Source organism: Coregonus clupeaformis, chromosome 20 (assembly GCF_020615455.1).
Source record: "Coregonus clupeaformis isolate EN_2021a chromosome 20, ASM2061545v1, whole genome shotgun sequence".
Taxonomy (NCBI): domain Eukaryota; kingdom Metazoa; phylum Chordata; class Actinopteri; order Salmoniformes; family Salmonidae; genus Coregonus; species Coregonus clupeaformis.
Genome location: NC_059211.1, coordinates 34,538,436 through 34,552,359, shown reverse-complemented (window position 1 = coordinate 34,552,359; position 13,924 = coordinate 34,538,436). Strand labels below are relative to the sequence as shown.

The following is a 13,924-nucleotide window of genomic DNA, read 5'->3' as shown; positions in this document are numbered from 1 at the left end:
TGACTCAGGTACGATGTCGGACCTTGTTCAGCACCTCTTCCCGCCCTCTCAGTTCCAAGGTATCACGTGTCATTAACCTTTAGCTACCTTGGCTCCCATTCCACAGCCCTGCCCTGTGTACAATAGTGCCATCTACTGGCCTGGCTGGCTGGGTGTGCTTCTTGCTCTTGCCTCATCTTACCTATGGCTTTATTTGGCACTCTTTAGGTAGATTGGCTCTTTACAAGTAAATTGGCTGTACACATTAAAGCAGTAGTCTTTAATGTGGACCGGATTGCTTATTGGAGTTGCGCTTTGCTCCCTGCATGACTTTTTAAGTGGCATGCAGAGTGATGTGTTTTCTCTCTCTCTCTCTCTCTCTCTCTCTCTCTCTCTCTCTCTCTCTCTCTCTCTCTCTCTCTCTCTCTCTCTCTCTCTTTCTCTAACCCCTGGCATTTCATGAGTCACTCACACACTTCATAAGGATGACTTCCACTTCGGCTGGTTACTGTACGTGTGGCATGGTCTTTCTTTCTTTCATGTAGTCCAGTAGTAGTACGTTGCTGCATTAAAGCTTAAATGTGTGTGTTTAACTGGCTTTGGTCTCGGTTATAATGGCTTCTCTAGCCTATCAAGAGATGCTGCTCAATGAGAAATTGAATGGAAAATAATCTAGCAAAAGAACATCAAATCAAATTTTATTTGTCACATACACGTGTTTAGCAGATGTTATAGCGGGTGTAGCGAAATGCTTGTGCTTCTAGCTCCGACAGTGCAGTAATATCTAACAATTTTACAACATATACCCAATACACACAAAAAAGTAAGGAATGGGATTTAAGAATATATACATAGATGGACAAGCAATGACAGAGCGGCATGGACTAAGATACAGAATAATATTATAGAATAGAATGCAGTATATACATATGAGATGAGTAGTGCAAGATATGTAAACATTATTAAAGTGACTAGTGTTCCATTTCTTAAATTGGCTAGTGATTTCAATAGGCAGCAGCAGCCTCTAATGTGCTAGTGATGGCTATTTAACAGTCTGATGGCCTTGAGATAGAAGCTGTTTTTCATTCTCACGGTCCCAGCTTTGATGCACCTGTACTGACCTCGCCTTCTGGATGATAGCGGGGTGAACAGGCAGTTGCTCGGGTGGTTGATGTCCTTGATGATCTTTTTGGCCTTCCTGTGACATCAGGTGTTGTATGTGTCTTAGAGGGCGGGTAGTTTGCCCCCGGTAATACGTTCGGCAGACCGCACCACCCTCTGAAGAGCCCTGCGGTTGTGGGTGGTGCAGTTGCCGTACCAGGTGGTGATACAGCCCGACAGGATGCTCTCAATTGTGCATCTGTAAAAGTTTGTGAGGGTTTTAGGTGCTAAGCCAAATTTCTTCAGCCTCCTGAACATGTGTGAATTACTTTAATAGCATCCAGTTCATTTAATGGTTTTCCAATTAGGCAGTGATATTTACGGCTGATGAGACTGTCCCATGAGAGATATATGCTGGCTAAACACAGAGCTACTGCAATGTACTCATGCATAGTGGAATAACTCTGTTGAGCAGAGTTAAAGAATAGTCTTATATTACCCATCTTTACAAAAAAATAAAAATAAAGGTTATCTTTAGAACTGTGGAGTTCTATTCGTTCTGAGAAAGGCTATGATTTGTAATTTCTGTAAAATGTAATTTTTCGATGCCTCCTTTTTTAAATTACAGTTTGAAAATGTCACTCCGGTCCTGTCTTTTCGGTCTAGTACAGTGGTTCCCAACCTTTTATGATTACTGTACCACCAATTGAATTATGCTCTGCCCGGAGTACCCCTGAAGTACCCCCTCATGGATTTTACCAGTAGGCCTATGGTCTTATGAGTCTTATCAAGTACCCCTTGTGGGCAGCCGTCACGGAACCTGGACAGCTTGTCAGATGTGCGTCCCAAATGGAACCCTATACCCTATATAGTACACTACCAGAGCCCTATGGGCCATTTGGGACACAGCCTGTCAGAGTAAAGCTGCCGTGGAGGGACGGATAGAGAGACTGCTGAGCCCAAATGGACTCTTGCTGAGGTGTGTGTGTGTGTGTGTGTGTGTGTGTGTGTGTGTGTGTGTGTGTGTGTGTGTGTGTGTGTGTGTGTGTGTGTGTGTGTGACTCGCAAGCGACGGCCTGTCAGACCCTGCTAAAGTAACCATAGCAAAATGGACGCAAAACACAAAGGGCAAACACATCAAGTCACTCGCTCCGACTGACTCGTTCAGTCATCAGAATGCACAACCACGTAGTATTACCAGTAGCCAAACCTTCTGGAGAGAATCAGTAACATGATAAGTGGGTTTAGTGGTTTGAGAATGACATGTGGCGGCTTTGTTGACTGGCTGACTGCAATAAGCAGATACACACACACACACACACACACACACACACACACACACACACACACACACACACAGGCACAGGCAGGCAGTGTGAAGCCCAGCCCAGCACAGGGTATTGTAGAAGAGATGGTTGTGTGTCTGTTTTGCTGATTTATTTCAGGTGATTTCTGTAATGCATCTCTGTCTTCCACACGCCTGCCTGCCAGGCTTCCAGGTACACCAGCACATCCATCACTACTCCATGCATGCCTCTATCCCCACTAATGGTGCATGCTAATAGCCATATCAAACCAAATATGGGCCCGGGCGGATCGACAGTGATATTATTAAACGCAGGTGTCCTGTACAGTTGAGGAATGCCTGCCTATATGGTGCAGGGTTTATGAGGTGATTAGCTGAAGCAAGGCTTTGGTGAGAATCAGAAGACAAGGCGGTCTGGGTTTATGTGTTGGGATGGAACATCAACTGTGTTGTAGTACACGCCTAATTCGTGGTCCTCTGTAGCTCAGCTGGTAGAGCACGGCGCTTGTAACGCCAAGGTAGTGGGTTCGATCCCCGGGACCACCCATACACAAAAAAAATGTATGCACGCATGACTGTAAGTCGCTTTGGATAAAAGCGTCTGCTAAATGGCATATTATTTATTTATTATTTAGTAGGAAGGTCATGGTTTGTCTGTTTGGATTTATACTGTCGTTTCTCTGATGTTGATGCAGAACAATATCAGACAGAATCTATGGAGAATATTTGTATGTTTTATAATGGCACACAAAAGCATTGTCGTTTCAAAACTGCACTTAATTGCACTTGAAAAATATGTTTAGAGTTTAGATAAAAACATAATCCACAATAATCAAAGTTATTGTTAATGAACAAAAAATACTATCTGGCTCGAAGGACCGTTAGCACCACCTTGTTGTTGGAGGACTCAGTTAAACCTGATCATGTCTTCTCTATTCATCCTCTAGTAAGTCTATCACCCTGTCCTCCACATTTCACCTGTTCCCTTCAGGTATTGCCTCTATCGCCCTGTCGTTCGTGGACCCTCAAGGATTCCCCCTGCAGGTTCTTGCCCAGGACTGCACTACACCACCCAGAGGAGACCCCTCCACCATCCTCCTACAGCCAGAACAGTTTGACGCCCTGACAACTGTCATCAAGGTGGACTCCAACAACCTCCGCTCAGGTAAAGCCCAGTAGGGTTTCTCTAGAGATCCGGGTCCGGATCCGGTTTCTTATTGGACTTTCAGACTATACCTCTCTGTTTTGTACCTATGAACATGACCCAGCCAGGGTAGCCAGAGCAACCATTGGTGGAGTTGTTGCTGTGTATTTTTCTTGTTGAAGAGTGTCATAAAATGTGTTTTCTATTGTGTGCTGCATTGTCTATTTCTTCTATTAAAAGTGCACTATGCAGTAATCACTCCGCCATTTCCTGGTTGCAAAAATTCTAATCGTTCGCCTAATTTCAGTTTATGTGACAAAACAACAAAGTATAGTGTAGTGCCTGCATCATTGTACCATATAAACTGCTGTGAAATATATTTTCCATAACCAAAGATATTGTATTTTCAGTTGTTTGAAGATGGTGTACAAAACCGAAAGTAAAAGGCGCAAAAACTAAACTTCAGAACGGGAAGCATAGAAATAGTGCACGTTCTTAGACTTGCTCTCAATGAGAATAACAGATTTATAACTCCCATTTCTATGTGAATTTGGTCAGGTCGCCCAAAAAGTGACACATTGCAGCTTTAAGCGATTTAATTAAATCAATTGTTGACAAACTCAAACTTCTTAAAGCACCATTTCACAAGATGGATTCGTTAATAAACAGAGCAATAAGTCCTACGTAATGGTCTCACTCTGGAATTAAAATGCGAAGTCACCTTGAGCAGGACAGCTACATCTGTCTGCATAATGATGGTCATTGCATAATGTTACAAAGAGTTTTAATTCCCTCTTTCTTTTGATACAGGGATTGTTTTTTGTCAATGTGACATTGAATACATTTAAATTACACATTTTTTTGTTTAAAGAACTTCAGCAAAATAATTCAGTGCATAAAACATTTCTTATTTGCATATAGCTAACGATTTTAATTGGAAAATATGATTTCTGCTTCCTAGTTTGTTTGAGAAAATTAAATGAGTTCTGAGAGTAAAAATAGCCTCCTCTCTCGTGTGGTAATCTAGTGAATCATCATGTGTTTGTGTAGGGTTAGCAATCAGAGGCCCACTACCTGAACTGTTTAAATCTGCTGGGCCTTGCTCTACAGGGCTGTCATCATTAATCAGGTGTGTTCTTCGGTCTGCACTAGCCTGGTCCCAGATCTGTTTGTGCTGTATAGCCAACTCCTATGGTCATAGTCACAATGTGCTCATTGCCAAGACAGCACAAACATAATTGGGACCAGGCTAGTTCAATGACCATAGGAGTTGGCAAGACAGCACAAACAGATCTGGGACCAGACTAGTTATACACATGCTCAGTGCTATGTTCATCAGTCCGTTGATCATCTGTTCTTCCTTTTTCCTGACAGGGTCAGAGATGAGGGTACGATTTGACATCTGGGAGCAAGGTAACGTTTCCCCCCTCCAGCTGACTGACAAGCTGCGAGGAGCCCTGCGCCATGCCCTCTGTGATGTCATCATGGAACTGAGGGTCCTGCCTAATCCGCTGTGTCTGGAGACATTCTATACCACACCTGGGAGAGATCAGAGAGAAGACACAACTAACGGTGAGGAATTACTACTTTTACAGTACCTGCACAAAAAATGTGAATGCATTATTGTGAATTCAAATTGTTGTTTAAAATGGTAGTCTATGTTTATTAATCAATCAATCAATCAATGTTATCGGGCAGCCGAGCGGAAATGGAAGAAAACTAGACTCCCTGCGTACCTGTCATCTTTCCACTCCCTCCTCTCTACATTCTCTTCCTCCGTTTCTGCTGCTAAAGCCACTTTCTACCACTCTAAATTTCAAGCCTCTGCCTCTAACCCTAGGAAGCTCTTTGCCACCTTCTCCTCCCTGCTGAATCCTCCTCCTCCTCCCCCTCCCTCCCCCCTCTCTGTGGATGACTTCGTCAACCATTTTGAAAAGAAGGTTGACGACATCCGATCCTCATTTATTAAGTCAAATGACACCGCTGGTCCTGCTTACACTACCCTACCCTATGCTTTGACTTCTTTCTCCCCTCTCTCTCCAGATGAAATCTTGCGACTTGTGACGGCCGGCCGCCCAACAACCTGCCCGCTTGACCCTATCCCCTCCTCTCTTCTCCAGACCATTTCCGGAGACCTTCTCCCTTACCTCACCTCGCTCATCAACTCATCCTTGTCCGCTGGCTATGTCCCTTCCATCTTCAAGAAAGCGAGAGTTGCACCCCTCCTCAAAAAACCTACACTCGATCCCTCCGATGTCAACAACTACAGACCAGTATCCCTTCTTTCTTTTCTCTCCAAAACTCTTGAGCATGCCGTCTATAGCCAACTCTCCTGCTATCTCTCACAGAATGACCTTCTTGATCCAAACCAGTCAGGTTTCAAGACTGGTCATTCAACTGAGACTGCTCTTCTCTGTGTCACAGAGGCTCTCCGCACTGCTAAAGCTAACTCTCTCTCCTCTGCTCTCATCCTTCTAGACCTATCTGCTGCCTTTGATACTGTGAAACATCAGAACCTCCTCTCCACCCTCTCCGAGTTGGGCATCTCCGGCGCGGCTCACTCTTGGATTGCGTCCTACCTGACAGGTCGCTCCTACCAGGTGGCGTGGCGAGAATCTGTCTCCGCACCATGTTCTCTCACCACTGGTGTTCCCCAGGGCTCAGTTCTAGGCCCTCTCCTATTCTCGCTATACACCAAGTCACTTGGCTCTGTCATATCCTCACATGGCCTCTCCTATCATTGCTATGCAGACGACACACAACTAATCTTCTCCTTTCCCCCTTCTGATAACCAGGTGGTGAATCGCATCTCTGCATGTCTGGCAGACATATCAGTGTGGATGACGGATCACCACCTCAAGCTGAACCTCGGCAAGACGGAGCTGCTCTTCCTCCCGGGGAAGGACTGCCCGCTCCATGATCTCGCCATCACGGTTGACAACTCCATTGTGTCCTCCTCCCAGAGTGCAAAGAACCTTGGCATGACCCTGGACAACACCCTGTCGTTCTCTGCTAACATCAAAGCGGTGACCCGATCCTGTAGGTTCATGCTCTACAACATTCGCAGAGTACGACCATACCTTACACAGGAAGCGGCACAGGTCCTAATCCAGGCTCTTGTCATCTCCCGTCTGGATTACTGCAACTCGCTGTTGGCTGGGCTCCCTGCCTGTGCCATTAAACCCCTACAACTCATCCAGAACGCTGCAGCCCGTCTGGTGTTCAACCTTCCCAAGTTCTCTCACGTCACCCGCTCCTCCGCACACTCCACTGGCTTCCAGTTGAAGGTTGCATCTGCTACAAGACCATGGTGCTTGCCTATGGAGCTGTGAGGGGAACGGCACCTCCTTACCTTCAGGCTCTGATCAGTCCCTACACCCAAACGAGGACATTGCGTTCTTCCACCTCTGGCCTGCTGGTCCCCCTACCTCTGCGGAAGCACAGTTCCCGCTCAGCCCAGTCAAAACTGTTCGCTGCTCTGGCACCCCAATGGTTGAACAAGCTCCCTCACGACGCCAGGACAGCGGAGTCAGTGACCACCTTCTGGAGACACTTGAAACCCTACCTCTTTAAGGAATACCTGGGATAGGATAAAAGTAATCCTTCTAACCCCCCCCACAAAATATATTTTATAATAATAATAATAATAATAATAAAAATATTGTAAAGTGGTTGTCCCACTGGCTATCATAAGGTGAACGCACCAATTTGTAAGTCGCTCTGGATAAGAGCGTCTGCTAAATGACGTAAATGTAAATGTAAATCAGGTTCATCCTTTGTCTATCTCCACATCTTCTCTTTAGGTCGTTTAAGTTCTCCTCCATTGGAAGTGAAGGAATTTAAGCACAGCTTCCTGCCTCGTAGTGGCATTAGGAGTGTTAAGAACAGCCCCTCTCCAATCACTCTGATCCCTCCCCCCTCTGGGACCAGCCGCAACACCGGACCAAGCACCCCCGAGTCTACCACACCCACCGGCAAAACCACCCGCCGAAGCTTCTGGGAAATACTGGTGAGTTCTTTCATTGAAAGTGTGACGTGTAGTCTCCCGAGTGGCGCAGTGGTCTAAGGCACTGCATCGCAGTGCTAGCTGAGCCACTAGAGACCCATGGGGCGGCGCACAATTGGCCCAGCGTCGTCCAGGGTAGGGGAGGGAATGGCCGGCAGGGATGTAGCTCAGCTGGTAGAGCATGGCGTTTGCAACGCCAGGGTTGTGGGTTCGATTCCCAGTATGAAAAATTAAAAAAATAATGTATGCACTCACTAACTGTAAGTCGCGTCTGCCAAATTACTAAAATGTAAATGTAAATGTAAAAGAGGATTGTGTCAGAAATGGCACTCTATTTCCTAATTAATAACTTTTCTATTTCTGGTAGTAGTGTACTGTATAGGGAATAGAGTGCCATTTCAGAATATTTCATCAAACATGTCTGTTTCTCAACTGAGTTGGTTCTGTCAGTGCTACATCCATCCGAGATCAACATTATATCGATATTTGGATTATGAACCACCATGTTGCTGTTTGATTCACTAGTAAAGAGTGATGACGAAATGTTGATCCTCCCTGCAGAGCAAGCCAGATTCATCTGAGCTGGGGATCCCTAAGACGACTGAGGACATCGTTCAGGAGAAGGGGGAGGAGGGTCGGACACGTAGGAGACACAAGACAGAGAACATGAAGCAGCAGTGGAGCCAGGAGAAGGGGGAGGAGGGTCGGACACGTAGGAGTCACAAGACAGAGAACATGAAGCAGCAGTGGAGCCAGGAGAAGGCCATGGCTGTAGAACTGGAGCAGGCCCAGAGGTTAGCAGAGACACAGAAGAACACAGGCTAGATTTAGATCTGGGTTAAAATAGGATCTGTTTTCTTCCAAATACTTAGAGCGTTTTATTTGGGCAGAGTTTGAACTATTCTATTGGTTAAATTGCGACAGGCAAGCTCAATCAAGTGCAGCTGAAGTATTTGAAAGACAGAAAATACCACTTGAACCTAAGTCTGGTCACCACTGTTAAATGTGGAGTTTGTCAGCAGTATTGCACTGTTTAATGGGTGTGTGTATGTTCCAACAGGAGACACGTGTCCCAGCTAGAGGAGGGGAACGTTGGGACCCTACACCCTCTGTACCAGGTCACCTGTCAGCCCTGGATCACCTTCATGGCTAAACTTGGTGAGTGGCTGCTCTGCCCTCTCCTTACCCCTCTCCTTATTTCTGCTGGAGTGGAGAGGAGACAGGAGAGGAGGTAATATAAAGGATTGTCTGCTTCCCAAACTGATTGTCTGCGTCCCTTGATGGGCTCTGGTCAAAAGTTGTGCACTGTAAAGGGAATAGGGTGCCATTTGGGACAAAGCCATCATCTGCTATCTCTTCTCAGTGAGAGGCTTTCCATTTTCTCTATTTCTTCTCCTTTTCTCTCGCTCTGGTGTAAACAGGATGCCCGTCCATTCAGCAGTGCACCGCTGAGATTGCCTCCCAGTTCCTGCTTCCTCCCATCCTGACAGATATTGTCAATTTGGTCAGCTCCCTGGCCAGTGACACCACAGTCAAGGTGTTCGAGAGGATAAGGTGGGTCATTTTAAAGAATCAAGTCAATCACTGGAAAGAATCACGCATACGAATATGTGTGCATTATTTTAAAAGCTTCCAGCTAGTTTGGAAAGACTGTATATCAGGAACGCATGTATATATATACCGTATTTTCCGCACTATAAGGCGCACCGGAGTATAAGCCGCAGCAGCTAAATTGAATGATATTGAATGATGTGTACATATATAAGCCGCACTGGACTATAAGCCGCAGGTGTTTTAATGTTTAATTACCATATGTAAGGATTCATGCACAGAGGGGATTGTCGGGAAAGAGACAAACTGTCTCGCTCTCGTAATGTCTGTCTGTCTTGCTCTCGTTCTGTCTCTCGTTCTGTCTCTCGTACCACTCTCGGTTCCACTTTTACTTTTGCGCGCTACCTGTCTCACTCTTTTCCGGCCTCCAGCTTTTCCTGCTGGAGCCCGCCGCTTAAAGGTGGGGGGCGCGGACCGGTCATAGAGCCCATAGAGTTAAAGTTGGTGGACTGTAACCTGTAAAATCCATAGATTTAGGAGGTCTTTTAGTGGCCGTTAGCTGTAAAAATCCATAGATTAGCCGCACCGTTATATAAGCCGCAGGGTCGAAAAATGGGAAAAAAAGCGCGGCTTATAGTCCGAAAATTACGGTACATAAGCTCATAAACAGATTTTACAAACTTCATCTTTCAAGCCAGTTTTGTAAGGATATGTTTTTATATATAATTACTTTATCATTTGTGTTTTTGTTTGGTCCCCTAGTTGTCCCCAAGGAGACATCTTTGTTCCCCTGCCTCTGATCCAACACCTCAGCCAACCACCTGCCACCTCTAGAACCTTCATCCTCATTGGACGGAACTTCCACCAGTGGCATTGCAGCACAGAGCAAGGTACCTGCGGTAGCCAGAGTTCTATTATCCCTGTGCTCTGAAAGAAGTCACTCTTAACTGCTTGCTTGATCCATGATTTTGTTTGCTTATTTGATTCATGGAGTTAAACATAATCATTGCCCTTTTAAAGTATTTGATGCTCATTTTATTCACCTTAAATTATGCCCCATTTCCTTATTTATTTTTTAGAAAGAAAAACATGTGGAGGTACCTTTTTCCTCTCTGTAACTTTGGAACGTGTAGTTAAAAATCTGGATTGTGTGGTCAAACATGCTTTACTAAATTACTTTATGAAAGCACCAAATTGAGAAATGAAAGTAATAATACATCAGTATAATAGAGAGATATTATTATGATGCTAACAGCTAACATGCAGACCATAGCAGAACTGGGCACAAACCCAAATACTCTATTCTAACCCAACCTGGAACATTTCTAGCTATTTCCAAATTACTAATCTCATCAACTAATTTCTTTACACTTCAGAAACAGCATGCATTTCAATGGCATGTTTCTAATAACTATTGCTAATTATTAACTGTAGATGAGGGTAGAAGTACATTATATACACACAGGCAGCATTGTTTCTAAGCTTAGTGTGACATGACATGCTTTCTCTGCTACTGTTCTGCACTTGGGTTATCTCTCTCTGTCACTCTGACAATCAAAGCAACCCTTTTCAAACTTTTAACTGTCTAACATTTCTTTATTTTGAAAGCTTATCTGTGTCTGTAGCTTTAGCTTAGTGTGTCTGTGTAGCTAGCACCTATAGAGCTGTCTGTTGTCAGTGCCTGCATCCTGCCAGTGCCTGCATCCTGCCAGTGCCTGCATCCTGCCAGTGCCTGCATCCTGCCAGTGCCTGCATCCTGCCAGTGCCTGCATCCTGCCAGTGCCTGCATCCTGTCAGTGCCTGCATCCTGTCAGTGCCTGCATCCTGCCAGTGCCTGCATCCTGTCAGTGCCTGCACCCTGTCAGTGCCTGCATCCTGTCAGTGCCTGCATCCTGCCAGTGCCATGCTGTTTGTTTGTGCTCATCTCTATTTGCCCACAGAAGACAGTTCAGATGATGAGAACACCCCTGTGCTTAGTAGGTTCACACGTAAGTCTGACTCTGCCCCCCTCCTCATAGTAGGTTCACACGTACAGTTGAAGTCGGAAGTTTACATGCACCTTAGCCAAATACATTTAAACTCAGTTTTTCACAATTCCTGACATTTAATCCTAGTAAAAATTCCCTGTCTTAGGTCAGTTAGGATCACCACTTTATTTTAAGAATGTGAAATGTCAGAATAATAGTAGAGAGAATTATTTATTTCAGCTTTTATTTATTTCATCACATTCCCAGTAGGTCAGAAGTTTACATACACTCAATTAGTATTTGGTAGCATTGCCTTTAAATTGTTTAACTTGGGTCAAACGTTTCGGGTAGCCTTCCACAAGCTTCCCACAATAGGTTGGGTGAATTTTGGCCCATTCCTCTTGACAGAGCTGGTGTAACTGAGTCAGGTTTGTAGGCCTCCTTGCTCGCACACACTTTTTCAGTTCTGCCCACAAATGTTCTATAGGCTTGAGGTCAGGGATTTGTGATGGCCACTCCAATACCATGACTTTGTTGTCCTTAAGCCATTTTGCCACAACTTTGGAAGTATGCTTGAGGTTATTGTCCATTTGGAAGACCCATTTGCGACCAAGGTTTAACTTCCTGACTGATGTCTTGAGATGTTGCTTCAATATATCCACATACATTTCCTTCCTCATGATGCCATCTATTTTGTGAAGTGCACCAGTCCCTCCTGCAGCAAAGCACCCCCACAGCATGATGCTGCCACCCCTGTGCTTCACGGTTGGGATGGTGTTCTTCGGCTTGCAAGCAACCCCCTTTTTCCTCCAAACATAAAGATGGTCATTATGGCCAAACAGTTCTATTTTTGTTTCATCAGACCAGAGGACATTTCTCCAAAAAGTACGATCTTTGTCCCCATGTGCAGTTGCCAACCGTAGTCTGACTTTTTTATGGCGGTTTTGGAGCAGTGGCTTCTTCCTTGCTGAGCGGCCTTTCAGGTTATGTCGATATAGGACACGTTTTACTGTGGATATAGATACTTTTGTACCTGTTTCCTTCAGCATCTTCACAAGGTCCTTTGCTGTTGTTCTAGGATTGATTTGTACTTTTCGCACCAAAGTACGTTAATCTCTAGGAGACAGAACGCGTCTCCTTCCTGAGCGGTATGACGGCTGCGTGGTCCCATGATGTTTATACTTGCGTACTATTGTTTGTACAGATGAACGTGGTACCTTCAGGCGTTTGGAAAATGCTACCAAGGATGAACCAGACTTGTGGAGGTCTACAAAAAAAAGGAGAATTTTTTTTTTCTGATTTATTTTGATTTTCCCATGATGTCAAGCAAAGAGGCACTGAGTTTGAAGGTAGGCCTTGAAATACATCCACAGGTACACCTCCAATTGACTCAAATGATGTCAATTAGCTTATCAGAAGCTTCTAAAGCCATGACATCATTTTCTGGAATTTTCCAAGCTGTTTAAAGGCACAGTCAACTTAGTGTATGTAAACTTCTGACCCACTGGAATTGTGATACAGTGAATTCTAAGTGAAACAATCTGTCCGTAAACAATTGTAGGAAAAATTACTTGTGTCATGCACAAAGTAGATGTCCTAACCAACTTGCCAAAACCATAGTTTGTTAACAAGAAATGTGTGGAGTGGTTGAAAAACGAGTTTTAATGACTCCAACCTAAGTGTATGTAAACTTCCGACTTCTACTGTAAGTTTACCCGCAGCCAGCCCCAACCAAGCAACACTAGCTCTGGGCTATTCTGGTTTCATTGAGATTATTTACCTGTTGAGCCTCATAGAATTTGCCCAAAACATAATGGTGAAAAAACGGAATCTCTGCTGCATATATACAGTGCCTTCAGAAAGTATTCATACCCCTTGACTTATTCCACATTTTGTTGTGTTACAGCCGGAATTCAAAATTGATTCAATAAATAAAAAATCTCACCCATCTACACACAATAACCCATAATGACAAAGTGAAAACATGTTTTTAGATTTTTTTCAAATTGATTGAAAATGAAATTCAGAATTATCTAATTTACATAAGTATTCACACCCCTTTGCTATTACACTACAACTTGAGCTCAGGTGCATCCAATTTCCTTTTGATAATCCTTGATGTCACTACAACTTGATTGAAGTCTGCCTGTGGCCAATTCAATTGTTTGAACATGATTTAGAAAGAAACACACCTGTCTATGTAAGGTCCCACAGTTGACAGTGCATGTCAGAGCAGAAACTATACCATAAAGTCCAAGGAACTGTCCGTAGATCTCAGAGATACAGTAATAATTGAGAAATAATTAATCTGAGAAAGGGTATAAAAAAATGTCTAGAGTGTTGAAAGTTTCTAAGAGCACAGTGGTTTCCATCATTGGGAAATTGAAAAAATATGGAACTACCCAGACTGCCTAGAGCTGGCCGTCCGACCAAGCTGAGCAACCGGGCAAGAAGGAGCTTGGTCAGGGAGGTGACCAAGAACCCAATGACCACTCTGACAGAACTACAGAGTTCCTTGGCTGAGTTGTGAGAACCTGCCAGAAGGACAACAGTCTCTACAGCACTTCACCAATCTGGGCTGTATGGGAGAGTGGCCAGACGGAAGCCACTCCAGAATAAAAGGCACATGACAGGACGCCTGGTGTTGCAAAAAGGCACGTGAAAGACTCTGAGAGCATAAGGCAAAATATTCTGTGGTCTGATGAGACAGAAAATCAGGCACAACTCATCACCCAAGTCCTTGAGTGACCCAACCAAAGCCCAGACTTAAATCCCATTGAAAAACTGTGGAAAGACTTGAACATTGCTGTTCCCCATCTAACTTAACAGAGCTTGAGAAAATCTACAGGGAAGAATGGGAGTGAATCCCC

General features: G+C 44.4%; 1 protein-coding gene across 1 annotated transcript in view; it reads left to right on the top strand.

The window, feature by feature from the left end:
- LOC121532969 (KICSTOR complex protein SZT2) overlaps positions 1-13,924 on the top strand; it is a 119,354-nt gene that overhangs the window by 69,109 nt on the left and 36,321 nt on the right. The window contains exons 50-57 of the mRNA XM_045205815.1: positions 3,378-3,551; positions 4,905-5,102; positions 7,334-7,539; positions 8,098-8,330; positions 8,597-8,694; positions 8,958-9,090; positions 9,850-9,977; positions 10,737-11,075. Of these exons, the coding sequence (XP_045061750.1) occupies positions 3,378-3,551; positions 4,905-5,102; positions 7,334-7,539; positions 8,098-8,330; positions 8,597-8,694; positions 8,958-9,090; positions 9,850-9,977; positions 10,737-11,075 (1,509 nt within the window). The remainder of the gene's footprint in view (positions 1-3,377; positions 3,552-4,904; positions 5,103-7,333; positions 7,540-8,097; positions 8,331-8,596; positions 8,695-8,957; positions 9,091-9,849; positions 9,978-10,736; positions 11,076-13,924) is intronic.